This window comes from Mytilus galloprovincialis, chromosome 14 (assembly GCF_965363235.1).
Source record: "Mytilus galloprovincialis chromosome 14, xbMytGall1.hap1.1, whole genome shotgun sequence".
NCBI classification, from domain to species: Eukaryota; Metazoa; Mollusca; class Bivalvia; order Mytilida; family Mytilidae; genus Mytilus; species Mytilus galloprovincialis.
In genome coordinates this window covers 66,736,892-66,754,582 of record NC_134851.1, presented here as the reverse complement: position 1 = coordinate 66,754,582, position 17,691 = coordinate 66,736,892, and the positions used below count along the sequence as shown (strand labels likewise).

The 17,691-nt window shown below is 35.0% G+C and overlaps 1 protein-coding gene across 1 annotated transcript; it reads right to left on the bottom strand.

Moving 5' to 3' along the window:
- Positions 1-5,140: 5,140 nt before the first annotated feature.
- Positions 5,141-15,959, bottom strand: LOC143058747 (uncharacterized). Its single transcript, XM_076232196.1, has 3 exons — positions 15,349-15,959; positions 13,921-14,616; positions 5,141-5,628 (listed from the first exon to the last, which is right to left on the bottom strand). Exons 1-3 carry the CDS (start codon positions 15,491-15,493, stop codon positions 5,156-5,158), a joined length of 1,314 nt encoding a protein of 437 aa, XP_076088311.1. The 5' UTR covers positions 15,494-15,959; the 3' UTR covers positions 5,141-5,155.
- Positions 15,960-17,691: the final 1,732 nt, after the last annotated feature.

Sequence of the window (17,691 nt, the reverse complement as noted above, 5' to 3'; positions counted from 1 at the left end):
TGTAAAATATTACATTGAAAACTACCAAAAAAAACCCAAAAAAAACCCAAGGTTTCAAGTCCCTCAGTAAAGGTTGGTTTAAAAATGCCTGTACCAAATAAGGAATATCACAGTTGTCCACTCCTTTGATAAGTTTTATCCTTTGGTTTTGCCTTTGATTAGGGACTTTCTGTTTTGAATTTTCCTCGGAGTTCAGTAATTGTTTTGTGATTTTACTTTTTTGCTTTGCGGTATGGGTTTAGCTAATATTTGAACACCAAACTTTTACCGAAAGTTGCTATCTTATGTACGTGTTTGTCTCCAGAGTTTATACTTTTTCGACAGGTAACCTTGTCTGTTGTAGGACCTCCTGGTATTCGGGCAAAGGAGAGCAACTCAAATGAGTAAAATCTAGCCTACAACTGGTACATTTGTTGGCGAATATTGACTGTTTCGTGTGTTAAATAATCGACAAAATCATCGAAAAACAGCAAACTTTCCCCCTATATTGTACCGATAATATTTGTTTATTAGGTCTTTCCACTTTTCTGTGGAAAGACCTATTGTTTTTCTTCTGATTATTTTTTTTTTTTTCTTCCGCCTAATTTTGTTCTTGCGATAAACATTTGTTTAGCAATATGTCGCTTAGATATTTTGTATATGATATCGAACAGTTTATGCGCTTTTGAAATTTACCCTGCGTAAACGAATACTTTTCTTTGTAGGAGTTATCTCCCCAAACACTGTTTTCCTTGTTATGGCATCTCCTTCGCAACCGTTAAAGATTATGACAAATTTATTTTACAAAATTGTTCGTTACATCCTCAGTAATTTTTGACGTATTTGGATCGAAGCGATTCGAAGAAATTTTATAGGAGTTATCTATCTTTTCGGAATAAATTTGTCGGTATGTTTTTTTAACTCATAAACCGTTAACCGTATAACCCTGGAATGTTTTTATTTGAGTCCCCTGATTCCTAACTTAGAAAATTAGGTCAAGGTCAAAGGTCAAGGTCATATTTTAGATTTTCATATGTCTTTGATTTCCCTATAACTCTTGAACGGTTATAGATACAAAAAAATTAAGCAGTGAAAAATGCTTGGTACTTCAAGGGGCAACTTTTTTTACATTATGACTATATTGATTTTACCATCATGTAAGGGACATAACTCCCATCGATGGTTTTTAAAAGGCCATTTTTAGGCAAAACTCTTAAACAAAAGGTCCTTGACCCATAGGGTCTTTTGCAATGACCTTGTGGAGCAATGACCTTGACGAAGGTTACAAGGTCAAAGGTCAAGGTCATCAAATTATGTGGTTTTGGCACTATTTAAACAGTTTTATGTGTGTTTGAATTTCAACCAACCAACCAACATACCAACCAACCAACCAACCAACCAACCAACCAACCAACCAACAAACCAATCAATCAATCAATCAATCAATCAATCAATCAATCAATCAATCATGATCATGATCAATCAACCAATAATGATCATGATCAATCAATCAATCATGTTTCCGTCTCATGTGTTTCTTATAGGGTTCAACCAACCAACCAACCAACCAACCAACCAACCAACCAACCAATCAATCAATCAATCAATCATGATCATGATCATGATCAACCAATCATGTTTCCGTCTCATGTGTTTAATATAGGGTCCAAGATCTTCTTTGTGTCTTTTTCCGTGTTTCAATTGACCCTATCCAATGTGTTTAACCAACCAACCAACCAACCAACCAACCAACCAACCAACCAACCAACAAACTAATCAATTAATCAATCAATCAATCAATCAACCAATCAATCAATCATGATCATGATCAATCAATCATGTTTCCGTCTCATGTGTTTAATATAGGGTCCAAGATCTTCTTTGTGTCTTTTTCCGTGTTTCAATTGACCCTATCCAATGTGTTTAACCAACCAACCAACCAACCAACCAACCAACCAACCAACCAACCAACCAACTAATTAATCAATCAATCAATCAATCAATCAATCATGATCATGATCAATCAATCATGTTTCCGTCTCATGTGTTTAATATAGGGTCCAAGATCTTCTGTTTCTTTTTCCGTGTTTCAATTGACCCTATCCAACGTGTTTAACCAACCAACCAACCAACCAACCAACCAACCAACTAATCAATTAATCAATCAATCAACCAATCAATCAATCATGATCATGATCAATCAATCATGTTTCCGTCTCATGTGTTTAATATAGGGTCCAAGATCTTCTTTGTTTCTTTTTCCGTGTTTCAATTGACCCTATCCAACGTGTTTAACCAACCAACCAACCAACCAACCAACCAACCAACTAATCAATTAATCAATCAATCAACTAATCAATCAATCATGATCATGATCAATCAATCATGTTTCCGTCTCATGTGTTTAATATAGGGTCCAATATCTTCTTTGTTTCTTTTTCCGTGTTTCAATTGACCCTATCCAACGTGTTTAACCAACCAACCAATCAACCAACCAACCAACCAACTAACCAACTTATCAATCAATCAATCAATCAATCAATCAATCAATCAATCTGTATGACTGTTTAATCATGACAGTTTATTGAAGGAACAAACTCTCAATTATTCAAGAAAAATTGAAATTTAATATTGTTCTTACGTCACTTCTGAAAAAAAATCCACATGTTCTCTGAAACTACAAGTACAATCGACCTCAAAATTTGCAGTCAGCAGGGCATACATGTACTAAACGTTTATAAAAAAACTTAGTGCAGATATCTCTCAAAGCTTTTCCTAGAGAAAAGAAATGGCAATGCTGTAAAAATAGCTTGCTAGGTCCGTAAATCTCAGTAAAAACCTACAATAAAATGTCCGCTCCGAGTTTGAAATACTAATCTGTGTTACAAACAGGTGCTGAAAAATGTACATTATCAGAAAATAATCAATAAATGTGTTTTAAAGTTACACCGGATCAATTAAATCCAAAACATGCACTACTTGTGAACTGTCATCAAAATGTCAATTTCCTACAATGACAAAAGAAATTACATTGTGTACATTCCATCTCTATAGATGTTGTCTGTTTAACGTCCCCACCTAAAAAGAAATAAAAAGACTATCTTTTCGTTATTATAAACCCGTGTCACGTGATGTGGCGCGCGCGCTGTACCTAAAATAAAAGAAAAACTTTCCAAACTAAACATGAAACTTCTCCGGTAACAATAATATAGACCCCATACAGAAACAAACAAACAAACAAACAAACAAACAAACAAACAAACACCCCCCAATTCAATTAATTTTACAGGGGGAAAGACCCCCTACAATTGCTTTTTTAAAGCAATTGATTTATATTTATAATTCTTTTGCTTATGTTAACCTAACTGAGAACTAGGACGTCCTACAACAGAGAAAGTAACTTTGCGAAAAATTTATTATATATTAGTAATAGACTATTTTCATTTTCAGTTGCTTTTGTTTGTTTTTGTATTCCGAAATATATAGTTAAAAGTCGGTAAAATGAAAACAGTCTATTACTAATACTCTTACATCGGGTCTTTCGTGGTAGTCTTATGTAAGTTGCTTTTGTTTCGTTTTGCTGTGTAAACCAAAGTTCCAGGTTAAGAGAAGGCTTGTGCACTCACAAACATGTTTAATACCGCCACAGTATTAATCACAAGGTTTTAGAGGGGACCCAGGCAGCCCGGGTCCCATCTTTTCTGGAAAAATAGTTGATTATATTGAGAATCATTGAAGCATGACCGGAGCGGGCTGCCCCTTATGATAATTTCTGGATGGATCCATCACTGGTGTCCAAAGTCAGGAGCCTGCAATTCAGTGATGTTTGTACTTTTAGTATTCATTTTTATTTAGTCCGTAGGTTATTTTTTCATATTTTTAATGTTCGAGCATTTTACATTTGACTATACGATATGTGAAAGCTGTACACACTTTATTTTTCATTTTTTTTGCCATTATTCTCTTTCTCTTATTTTTTTTCATGCGCATGTTACTGGAAAATCAATATAGCGAAATAAACTACTAACTTGTTTAAATTTCCACATTTGTAAAAAAAAATCAAAAAAACGAGAAATGCACAGTGTACATGTTTAATTATATTATGGTAATAGGTTTTAAAATTGGCTCCATTGAAATTTTGTATTTGCACCAGACGCGCGTTTTGTGAACAAAAGACTCGTCAGTGACGCTCGAATAAAAATAGTTAAAAGGTCAATTAAAGAACGAAGAGCATAGGACCAAATAGTTTGCCAAATACAGTTAAGGTAATCTATTCCTGAGGTAAATGCAATTTGATGTTTTATTTCAAATTCACAAACGAAACATATCTTTACCCTTGACTGTCTTCAGTGCTAACAAGCACTTTAATTTTTTGTTGTTATTGTAAATTTATATAAAATATTATCACTTAGTTATATGTCAACCTAATTTTTATATATTTTAAAATTCTACTAATGCAGTCTTTCATAGGTGTTAATATAGATACGAACATTAAGGTTTTAAAGGTTTTGTAATATTTTTCTTAATCTATGACAGCTGCCACCGAATTCGAACAATCCGACAAAAGTAAACTCTAAAGTCACATTAGACGAGTTACGGATAATTGTAATGTTGATGAAATTAGTATTGTACCATACAATGAATTTTTTTTTAATTAAAGTCCTCTGCTTAAAAAAATATTATGTATCCCTGGCTTTCGTCCTATTGTTGTAGTCTGTATTGGCCTTGGTGTTTTTTTGTTGTTGAACATCAGCTGTTTGTATATCCATCAACTATGCTAAACGCCTCTTATGGTATATAATGGTATATGGAAGCTTTTTTTCTTTTGCAGGGCTGACTCAGGTTTAAAGGAGGACGTGTCCAAATCTTTAACTTTGAGGATTTAAATGGAAGTTGTTTTAGCAGGATGGTTCATTTGTGTTTGTCAAAAGAAAAATGGAAATTGATAGAAAATAAAGCTTATAGGATACCAATCCATGACACACAATCAGCAGATTTAAAAAAAGGAAAGACAGATCGCTTTTATTGCTGTTCAACATCTCGAAATCAAAATGATGTCTTCAACAAAACACTCTCATCTCATTGTGAAATAAAGACGACAACGCAATAAATGGGAACTGCAATGCAAAGCTATGACAATTTAATAATATCAATAAGAATATTAGTTTTATTACATTTAATTGATTGAATTCGCACAAAGTTCTTTGCTTCCGTACAGTACATGTCTAGCTACGGATCCAATGGTAGTATTCAGATATCTAATATCATTAAAATCGTGAATAAATTTGTAAAAACGTATATATAAATGAATAGCATAATTTTTAGACCAATCAAAATTCATTTCAAACAGTAACCGAAGTTGCGTATAATTGGGTCGAACAAATGTTTTATTTTCGACATGGATTAAATCCGGGTATTTTTCAGATAACAAATTAGGCACTATTGTTGAATGATATGCCCATTGTACTTTTGAGTAGGTTTTATATTCTGAAAACCATTTGCTCAAAAACGCTGCATTTTTCTCTGACAGAATAAGTCCGTTGCTGAGATTATGGTCGACTGCATGACTCAAGGTAAAAGGGTATTTACGAAGATTGTCCAATGACCTGAGTATAATCTCGTCTGTATCCATATATATTCCCCCAAACCCTGAAAAAAATCAATATTACTTTTAATTATGTTTTTTAATTGAACATTCGTACTTTGTTATTGGCTAGCAGATTTGAACCTTGTGTGTTTGTGCTTTGCATTGATCTGAAGAATTAAGCTCTTTCCACCTGATTTTTTTGTATTTGTTTTGTAGTTTGGCGTTTGGATATTACACCACCGTCAGTATTAAGGAAAAGTTTTGGGCGCCCGCAAATATGTTAATTCCTGCCACATTATGTTTGTGCGTGTGCTATAAGAAAGGGGTCTGTAATTCAGTGGTTGCCGTGTTTTGCTGTTTATCATAATTGTTTTGCGTTTATTGTTAAAAAAAAAATAAAACAGGGAGATCATTTTCATTTGTCATTACGGCGCCTTTTATAGATCAATCTGACTGTGCGTTATGGGTTTTAATTATTCACGAAGGCCGTATGGTGACCTATAGTTGGCAACCTTCTACGTCAGTTTTTCTTCAGGGGAGACTTGTCTCATTGGCAATTACACCGCATCTCCCGATTTTGATATTTCTTTATTTTCAGCATCTTATATTGCAAAAGCTTTGAACAAATAACAACGAATTAACACCCCAACGCAAATTCGAGACGACCCTTCATGTATATGTTACAAAAATATAATGTTACATTGAAACCTGTCTTAACCGAACTTCTTCGGGACTGGTGATATATATATTGTACAGTTTTTGCAGATGTGTGGTTTAATCAGGTTCACAAAATATTATAGATTCGAAATGACTAGACTTACGAACAAGTTGTGTTTAGATATATGGTTTATGCATGATTTTATTATACAGGTTGCACTGTATTTTCATTTGGATTCTCTGTCTATCCCATGTCATTTAGTGACCGCCGGGATGATTAATTAGAAAACCAATACATGTATATTAAATAGACATGCGCGTAATAAATAATCATTTTATTGTTGTCTCTAGTCATAAAATCTATATTTTGAAAAGAGGTGACCTGTTTATTTATGTGTCACTTCTCAGGTTACCAAATCAAATCAATCAGCATGACCCTGAACCTCAAAGGTAGTATTCAAACTGTAGTGTTATCCTCCCTTATAAAGATTCCTTTTGGGAATGATTCTGAAATCAACATGATTCTCGAATGTCTTTTCCTTTCGGATTTTATGCCGACTTTTATGTTAAAAGTTTTGTGTCACTTTGTATCATCTCTTTAATCTCAAACTGGATATGATCTATAATTTATTAATTCTTTATATGATGACTTTTGTGCATGTCCTATGTTGTATCTTGTAACTTATAATGTATTGTATTTAATTAACATAATCAGATCAAGCGGAGTGAGAAAGATTGGTATGATAGTTTGAATGAACATGAATGTTGTAATGCCCGAAAAGGCGTGTGATTATGAAACGCATAATTTTAAATTTGATTTTTGTAAGAATTGCAACTGAATTCATCAAGTTGATTGTTTGAGCGAAAGTTGAAGAAAATGAATAAGAATAGTCAAATATAGCAAAGAACAGAGAATAATGGGCAATAATGTGCAGTTTAATGGGCAATAATGTGCAGTTTAATGAGCAATAATGTGCAGTTTAATGGGCAATATTAATGTGCAGTTTAATGGACAATAATGTGCAGTTTAATGGACAATAATGTGCAGTTTAATGGACAATAATGTGCAGTTTAATGGGCGAAAATTAAAAAAAGAAAGTATAAGAGCAGACAAGACAAAAATAATAAAGAATGGAAACTAATGGGCATAACAACGTTTAATCCCGCTGCAAATGTTTGCACCTGTCCTAAGTCAGGAATCTGATGTACCGTAGTTGTCGTTTGTTTATGTAATATATACGTGTTTCTCGTTTCTCGTTTTGTTTATATAGATTAGACCGTTGGTTTTCCCGTTTGAATGGTTTTACACTAGTAATTTTGGGGCCCTTTATAGCTTGTTGTTCGGTGTGAGCCAAGTCTCCGTGTTGAAGGCCATACTTTAACCTATAATGGTTTACTTTTTAAATTGTTATTTGTATGGAGAGTTGTCTCATTGGCACTCACACCACATCTTCCTATATCTATAACAAATAAAGAATAGAGAACAACGTACAAAATCAGAGAATAGGGCGGACAAAATAAATAAATATAAGAGAATAACGGGCAATACAAATAAATAAAAGAAATCAACGGAAAATAAAAAAAGACAGAATGGGTAAAATAGAGAAAAACAAATGAAGGATCGCTATCCAGAACCCTATATATAACTTTTCTTCCCGCCTGTTTATTTTTATCACTTTCAAAGTTAATTTAACTGACATCTTATCGATTATCATCACTTTTCATTAGTAGTTTGAATGCCAGGACCAGCAACATTTACTGATGTTTGGGTTGGGTTTCAAATAATTAGAATTATCTTTGAAAAAAGTTTCATACAGAAAACCAAACGAAATTCTTCTTGACATTTAATTAAACAATGTTATAGTAATATTGTATCATTCTAGAGCGAATTGAAAATCAAAGGGTTTCATGCGACCCATCCATCCACCACTGCAATTCACGCATACCGTATACCATTTCCTATACCATTCCAGTCCAATTTAAAATACAACGTTTTACAGTCTGCCCTTTTCTAAATATATCGATCCTTACGTTCTACTTAAAAACCGAGTTACGTGTTAATTGTGGACATCTGTTTCGTCCGGTTGTAGACATTAAAGGTGACCTCTTTACATGTGAATGACATTAATAACATTTGTCTATATCAAAAGCGGAGATTTGTTTTACAAGACCAAATTAGATATGAATAATGTATGTACTCTAAAACTGACAAAACAATACGAAAAAAAGTAAAAAGATAAAAAAAATATAAAATGATAGAAATGAATTGGTGTTACGGTGTATTACTATATCTTATTCAAAATATTTGGATATGAAAGTTTCCTATAAAGAATGTCATATAAAATCGTATTATTCTACTTCGAAGAATAAAATCATCATGAACAAAAAATGATTTGAAAGTGATTATTGTTCAAATAATGAAATTATCCACAATCTTCCATCAATACAACAAATTCGATGAAAACAATTATAACTCATTTTTATAAAAAGTGGACGACTACATGATTTTTTTGTAGGAGGCACGATAATTTGGAAAACAAATAACTCGGTCATGGAGGAACTGAAAATGAGATACTGTGAGCAAGACTTTACCATAGGGTACATTCTGCTACACAAAATACAGGAAACAAATGTGTTCGAATGTGAAAAAAAAAAAAAAAAAAACAAATTAAAAAGCAAACCAATAGGGGATAATGAAGGATAAGTCTTAACAAATCCTCTCGCCTCCCCTCCCCATGAATATCAATAAAGCAATAGAGGATAATGAAGGATTAATCTAAAAAAATCCTCTCGCCTCCCCTCCCCACGAATATCAATAAAGCAATAGAGGATAATGAAGGATAAGTCTTAACAAATCCTCTCGCCTCCCCTCCCCATGAATATCAATAAAGCAATAGAGGATAATGAAGGATTAATCTAAAAAAAAAAAATCCTCTCGCCTCCCCTCCCCATGAATATCAATAAAGCAATAGAGGATAATGAAGGATTAATCTAAAAAAAATCCTCTCGCCTCCCCTCCCCACGAATATCAATAAAGCAATAGAGGATAATGAAGGATTAATCTAAAAAAAATCCTCTCGCCTCCCCTCCCCACGAATATCAATAGAGGATAATGAAGGATAAGTCTTAACAAATCCTCTCGCCTCCCCTCCCCACGAATATCAATAAAGCAATAGAGGATAATGAAGGATAAGTCTTAACAAATCCTCTCGCCTCCCCTCCCCATGAATATCAATAAAGCAATAGAGGATAATGAGGAAGTCTTAACAAATCCTCTCGCCTCCCCTCCCCACGAATATCAATAAAGCAATAGAGGATAATGAAGGATTAATCTTAAAAAATCCTCTCGCCTCCCCTCCCCACGAATATCAATAGAGCAATAGAGGATAATGAAGGATAAGTATTAACAAATCCTCTCGCCTCCCCTCCCCACGAATATCAATAAAGCAATAGAGGATGATGAGGAAGTCTTAACAAATCCTCTCGCCTCCCCTCCCCACGAATATCAATAAATCAATAGAGGATAATGAAGGATAAGTCTTAACAAATCCTCTCGCCTCCCCTCCCCACGAATATCAATAAAGCAATAGAGGATAATGAAGGATAAGTCTTAACAAATCCTCTCGCTTCCCCTCCCCACGAATATCAATAAAGCAATAGAGGATAATGAAGGATAAGTATTAATAAATCCTCTCGCCTCCCCTCCCCACGAATATCAATAAAGCAATAGAGGAAGTCTTAACAAATCCTCGCGCCTCCCCTCCCCACGAATATCAATAAAGCAATAGAGGATAATGAAGAATAAGTCTTCACAAATCCTCTCGCCTCCCCTCCCCGCGAATATCAATAGAGGATAATGAAGGATAAGTATTAACAAATCCTCTCGCCTCCCCTCCCCACGAATATCAATAGTGAATAATGAAGGATAAGTCTTAACAAATCCTCTCGCCTCCCCTCCCCATGAATATCAATAGAGGATAATGAAGGATAAATATTAACAAATCCTCTCGCCTCCCCTCCCCATGAATATCAATAGAGGATAATGAAGGAGAAGTCTTAACAAATCCTCTCGCCTCCCCTCCCCACGAATATCAATAGTGAATAATGAAGGATAAGTCTTAACAAATCCTCTCGCCTCCCCTCCCCATGAATATCAATAGAGGATAATGAAGGATAAATATTAACAAATCCTCTCGCCTCCCCTCCCCACGAATATCAATAAAGCAATAGAGGATAATGAAGGATAAGTCTTAACAATTCCTCTCGCCTCCCCTCCCCATGAATATCAATAAATCAATAGAGGATAATGAAGGATAAGTCTTAACAAATCCTCTCGCCTCCCCTCCCCACGAATATCAATAAAGCAATAGAGGATAATGAAGGATTAATCTTAAAAAATCCTCTCGCCTCCCCTCCCCACGAATATCAATAGAGCAATAGAGGATAATGAAGGATAAGTATTAACAAATCCTCTCGCCTCCCCTCCCCACGAATATCAATAAAGCAATAGAGGATGATGAGGAAGTCTTAACAAATCCTCTCGCCTCCCCTCCCCACGAATATCAATAAATCAATAGAGGATAATGAAGGATAAGTCTTAACAAATCCTCTCGCCTCCCCTCCCCACGAATATCAATAAAGCAATAGAGGATAATGAAGGATAAGTCTTAACAAATCCTCTCGCTTCCCCTCCCCACGAATATCAATAAAGCAATAGAGGATAATGAAGGATAAGTATTAATAAATCCTCTCGCCTCCCCTCCCCACGAATATCAATAAAGCAATAGAGGAAGTCTTAACAAATCCTCGCGCCTCCCCTCCCCACGAATATCAATAAAGCAATAGAGGATAATGAAGGATAAGTCTTAACAAATCCTCTCGCCTCCCCTCCCCACGAATATCAATAAAGCAATAGAGGATAATGAGGAAGTCTTAACAAATCCTCTAGCCTCCCCTCCCCACGAATATCAATAAAGCAATAGAGGATAATGAAGGATAAGTATTAACAAATCCTCTCGCCTCCCCTCCCCACGAATATCAATAGAGCAATAGAGGATAATGAAGGATCAGTCTTAACAAATCCTCTCGCCTCCGCTCCCCACGAATATCAATAAAGCAATAGAGGATAATGAAGGATAAGTCTTAAAAAATCCTCTCGCCTCCCCTCCCCATGAATATCAATAAAGCAATAGAGGATAATGAGGAAGTCTTAACAAATCCTCTCGCCTCCCCTCCCCACGAATATCAATAAAGCAATAGAGGATAATGAAGGATAAGTATTAACAAATCCTCTCGCCTCCCCTCCCCACGAATATCAATAGAGCAATAGAGGATAATGAAGGATAAGTCTTAACAAATCCTCTCGCCTCCCCTCCCCACGAATATCAATAGAGGATAATGAAGGATAAGTATTAACAAATCCTCTCGCCTCCCCCCAAGAATATCAATAGAGCAATAGAGGATAATGAAGGATAAGTCTTAACAAATCCTCTCGCCTCCCCTCCCCACGAATATCAATAAAGCAATGGAGGATAATGAAGGATAAGTCTTAACAAATCCTCTCGCCTCCCCTCCCCATGAATATCAATAGAGGATAATGAAGGATAAGTATTAACAAATCCTCTCGCCTCCCCTCCCCATGAATATCAATAGAGGATAATGAAGGATAAGTCTTAACAAATCCTCTCACCTCCCCTCCCCACGAATATCAATAGAGGATAATGAAGGATAAGTATTAACAAATCCTCTCGCCTCCCTTCCCAACGAATATCAATAAAGCAATAGAGGATAATGAAGGATAAGTATTAACAAATCCTCTCGCCTCCCCTGCCCAAGAATATCAATAGAGGATAATGAAGGATAAGTATTAACAAATCCTCTCGCCTCCCTTCCCCATGAATATCAATAAAGCAATAGAGGATAATGAAGGATAAGTATTAACAAATCCTCTCGCCTCCCCTCCCCACGAATATCAATAAAGCAAAAGAGGATAATGAGGAAGTCTTAACAAATCCTCTCGCCTCCCCTCCCCACGAATATCAATAAAGCAATAGAGGATAATGAAGGATAAGTATTAACAAATCATCTCGCCTCCCCCCCCCACGAATATCAATAGAGCAATAGAGGATAATGAAGGATAAGTCTTAACAAATCCTCTCGCCTCCCTTCCCCATGAATATCAATAGAGGATAATGAAGGATAAGTATTAACAAATCCTCTCGCCTCCCCTCCCCATGAATATCAATAGAGGATAATGAAGGATAAGTATTAACAAATCCTCTCGCCTCCCCTCCCCACGAATATCAATAGAGGATAATGAAGGATAAGTATTAACAAATCCTCTCGCCTCCCCTCCCCATGAATATCAATAGAGGATAATGAAGGATAAGTCTTAACAAATCCTCTCGCCTCCCCTCCCCACGAATATCAATAGAGGATAATGAAGGATAAGTATTAACAAATCCTCTCGCCTCCCTTCCCCACGAATATCAATAAAGCAATAGAGGATAATGAAGGATAAGTATTAACAAATCCTCTCGCCTCCCCTCCCCACGAATATCAATAAAGCAATAGAGGATAATGAGGAAGTCTTAACAAATCCTCTCGCCTCCCCTCCCCACGAATATCAATAAAGCAATAGAGGATAATGAAGAATAAGTCTTCACAAATCCTCTCGCCTCCCCTCCCCGCGAATATCAATAGAGGATAATGAAGGATAAGTATTAACAAATCCTCTCGCCTCCCCTCCCCACGAATATCAATAGTGAATAATGAAGGATAAGTCTTAACAAATCCTCTCGCCTCCCCTCCCCATGAATATCAATAGAGGATAATGAAGGATAAATATTAACAAATCCTCTCGCCTCCCCTCCCCATGAATATCAATAGAGGATAATGAAGGAGAAGTCTTAACAAATCCTCTCACCTCCCCTCCCCACGAATATCAATAGAGGATAATGAAGGATAAGTATTAACAAATCATCTCGCCTCCCTTCCCCACGAATATCAATAAAGCAATAGAGGATAATGAAGGATAAGTATTAACAAATCCTCTCGCCTCCCCTGCCCTCGAATATCAATAGAGGATAATGAAGGATAAGTATTAACAAATCCTCTCGCCTCCCTTCCCCACGAATATCAATAAAGCAATAGAGGATAATGAAGGATAAGTATTAACAAATCGTCTCGCCTCCCCTCCCCACGAATATCAATAAAGCAATAGAGGATAATGAGGAAGTCTTAACAAATCCTCTCGCCTCCCCTCCCCACGAATATCAATAAAGCAATAGAGGATAATGAACATAATCTTTTTTTTTACTAGGAACGTTTGGCGTAAAGTACAATAAAATGAGCCAACTTTTACAAAAAATGAATTTTCAGATCGTTTTTTAAAAGTTAATTGAATAAAAACATTGATGTAAACTGCACATAACAATTCAAATTCGTCGAATGTATGCATGCTTAAGTATTTGTTGTCTTATTGCCTTGTGCATCTATGATAATCTAATTAAAATCCACACTAACAAGGATCTGAAATCTTTTCGTTCTACTTTCTGTTATATCAGCCAATGGAATTTCTGCCTTCAAATATTGAAGGTGTGTATCATTACGATAAAACTAGAGGATCGCGATAGGTCATTAAACAGAAAATAGAACGATCATAGGTAGCGAAGATTGCATTTAATATGAATACTTACTTTGTAAAGCCTGTATTCTGCCAACATCCGCTTTATGTTCTATATTGCCTAGAGGGATTCCGAACACAGCTTCCGGTGGATTTCTTTTCATGTGAATTATATTTGGCACTAAATTCAATAAATAATCCCAATAGAATCCGATTGGTAGATAGTCACCATGAACCATAATCAAACATGGTTTTAAAAACTTACTAGCACTAAGAAAGCTAAGAAAATGATAAAAATTCATTTCTTTTTTGGAAAACCAGATATAATGAACTAAACTTGGCACTGGGTTGCCATCGTAACAGCTCTGCATAACAAATTCCGAAATACATTCGGAATTTTCCGGAAAGCTTTGAATTGGCGTCACTTGTTTTACGTTCTCTAATTTGATGGTTGGTTTATTCTTGCATCTAATACAAACCTGCGCACGATCAGATGTCGCACTCAAATGTGGCATATCCGGACAATGCGATACGCAGTTAAAATCCCATTTATGAGAATTTTCTGCAGGACATATGGCTGGTTTTGGTCTTTTATTCTTCTTTTCGTCAAAATATGATGTTAAATTGTCCCTTAAATAATCCAGTAAGGATGCCTTGTCGAGAGCTGTAGTATTATCCGACCGGGTACCAGGACGAGCACTTGTTTTGTTGATATCACACGGACAGTTCAAATGTTTAGATATACACCGAGAACTTGTGCAAGGTTTCTCTGAAATTGATAAGAAAAGGTTTTGTATAGGTCAAATTATAGAATAATATTGAAAAGATGCTAAGTTGTTTGTTCATTTGAAAATTTATAGATGAAACTGACTCATGAAATTGACAATGAGGGTCGGTTTCGACAAAAGAGATGATTTCAGCCTCCCAATCGTGAACTTTCCATTATTATTTAGCAACATTCCAGCAGCGCCTGCATACGGAGTATATATCTCCCAATTGATGCAATATCCCAGGGCTTGTATTTCCTACCTTGATTTCCTTGATAGAGAAGTGTTGCTCAGAAGGAAGGCATTAAACATGGGAATTTGAAATTCTCCCCTCGTAAGTTTTTCCGAAGCCATAAGTTGGTTGACGCATGTGGAATATCTATTTTACAGACGATGAAGGATAATATGTTCAAATTGTCATATGGTCAGAAACTATGTTGCTTCGTCTGCCTAATCAGAAGTTACGTCACTGAATTATTTTTGTTTTCTAAATATCACAACACTCATTTTTGATACAGTAAATAAAAAAATAAAATAATTCTCACGAATGACTATGATTTGGGTTTTGGATTTAGATAAGTTTTTAGAAAAAAATATATTGCTCTAAGACTTATTTTACAAATACTAACCAATTCAAAACTTATGAAATATGGTAAATCCTGACATATTTATAGCTCTAAGAATACCCTAGTACTATAGATACATGTAGATAGGTACACTGTACATGTACTTACCATTGCCAACAAATCTTGGTGGACGTCTTGATTGTTGGGTAATTAAATACTGTTGTTCCCACATATTTTCTCTTTGTAGGTATCCAAATATTATGAATAAACATAAAATTATTGAAATTATAACATTTCTCAAATTTTCATTCATTTTCAATTATTTTTTTTTAGCTCACATGCGCATATCGCATTTAAATTGGTTTAGAAGAAATTCAATATAAAATTATACTTCTTTCTTCGTTTTGTACTGTTTTGATATTTTTCTCTCTATTTCACAATTGTATCAGTCTAAATTATCCATATTTCGTTATCACAATAGAAATGAATAACAATTCACTAGCATTTTGTCCAGTGTATGGAAACTCCTTTTTTCGTGTCATAACACAAATCCATTTTTTTTTTTAAATCATTGCACCGAATCTTTATACACGTGCAGTATAAAATTAGAATTCAGTTCTATTTTTTCTCCCATACTTCTATATTAATGATGAATCGCTTAATGCGATAAAGACATGTACAAATTTGCAACTTTTACAACAATTATAACAAATTTATCGACAAGTCAGCCGTTTTTCATGTATACTTGTACAACCCGTCCAATTTGAGTTGCAATCTATGTTAAATGTATTACAATACAATCTATCAAAATGTCATGACGGCTAAACATGTAATTGATTGAAAAACTGGAACAATGTTTCTCGTGTTACAACATCAACATATTAATTTGTTCGTTACAAGTCTAACTGTAAAAAATCTTCTCCTTAGGGGACTGGGGCGTCATAATTGACAGAGAAAACATGTTTGTTTATTTTTAAATACATGTAGTTAGGTGACGAACATTCGATTGTGCTGGAAAAGGGGGGAGGAGGGGTATGCGGAGAGTGCATGATTATTTTAAACTTGAAATTAATAACTTGGCCTGATAAGGACGGAAAATAAATAAATAATTGCATGTTGAAAATGATTATTATGCAACTGTTATTTACAATGCTGGAAAAAATGTGAACACAAGTTTAAATATGTTTTCTGGTGACCAAGCCGCGAAAGAAGAGAAATCATAAGTAGTAAAATATGAAAATAAATCTTGCAGGCCCCTCCTTATAATATCAGTGATCATCCTCAATCTTATACTTGAAATTCCCAACATTCTAACAACGAAAGATATTAGAGCTTGAATTGATGATTTAAAGATTTGTTTCAAGCATTTTCTCAAAGAAAATAAAAAATCGACAGTTTAACCCAATCTACACGTATGGTTGCCACGGCTTTTATTAAAAAGTGCAGTATAGTAACTTAAAAAATATTTATCAAATACATTTTAGTTATTGTATAACAGATACACAAAACACTAGTCAAATCAGAAATAATAACGTGTCTTTAACTTTTTTTTTTACAAATATCTAATGGACGACCATTTGATATTTCTGGGGAGGGAATGGAAACAGGTGGAGTAGGGGTACTTTTATTGTAACACTGTAAATTCAGAAATTATTGCGATTTTTATTAATGCGAATAATGCGACTTGATGAGTATCGCAATAATGAGAATACGCACGTTGATATTTGATGCAAATACCTGTATGCAGCTTATACAGAATGAAGATGACTATTCTGCAATACCATATGCTGGAAGCAGGTGTGTACGATTTTGGTATCTTTGGTCACTCTTTTATCCTGAAATCGCAATAATCAATCTCGCATTCATGTCCTTTCTTCAAAAATCACAATAATAGATGCACGCAATAATTTCTGATTTTACAATATTCATCAATCGCTATGTATGATTTTTTACCGCGTGACAATTTTTAAAATTGTACACAGCTGCTTCGAGCATTTTGTATTGCAGAATAGTCATGTTCATCCTGTCATGTGCCAACTTGTTTAGTTTCTGCATATTTTCATACTCTAAATAAGATATAAAACAGGTTAATGTGCAGGCACCCTACCGATGAATAACAGTTTGCATGATATTGTATATGGACTAGCACTTGCATAAAGAAAACTAGTTTGATGCAGTTAATAAAATTTGCTTTGTTGTGGTCTACAAGAAAGAGAATACTGGACAAAATGGACAGGCTTAAGGTCATTATACATTTGTAATATAATATCGTTTGTAACTTTCATTTTAATTTGATAACGTCAACAATTTTCATAGCTGCGGAACCGTAGCTCTTAGGTCCTTATGCTATTTTTTGACTATTTGCGGACCATGTCCTTAAGGATGGTCCGCAAATAGTCAAAAAATGGTCCGCAAATAGTCAAAAAATATCATAAGGACATGGTCCGCAAATAGTCAAAAAATAGCATAAGGACCTTTTTTGACTATTTGCGGACCATATGTCCGCAAATA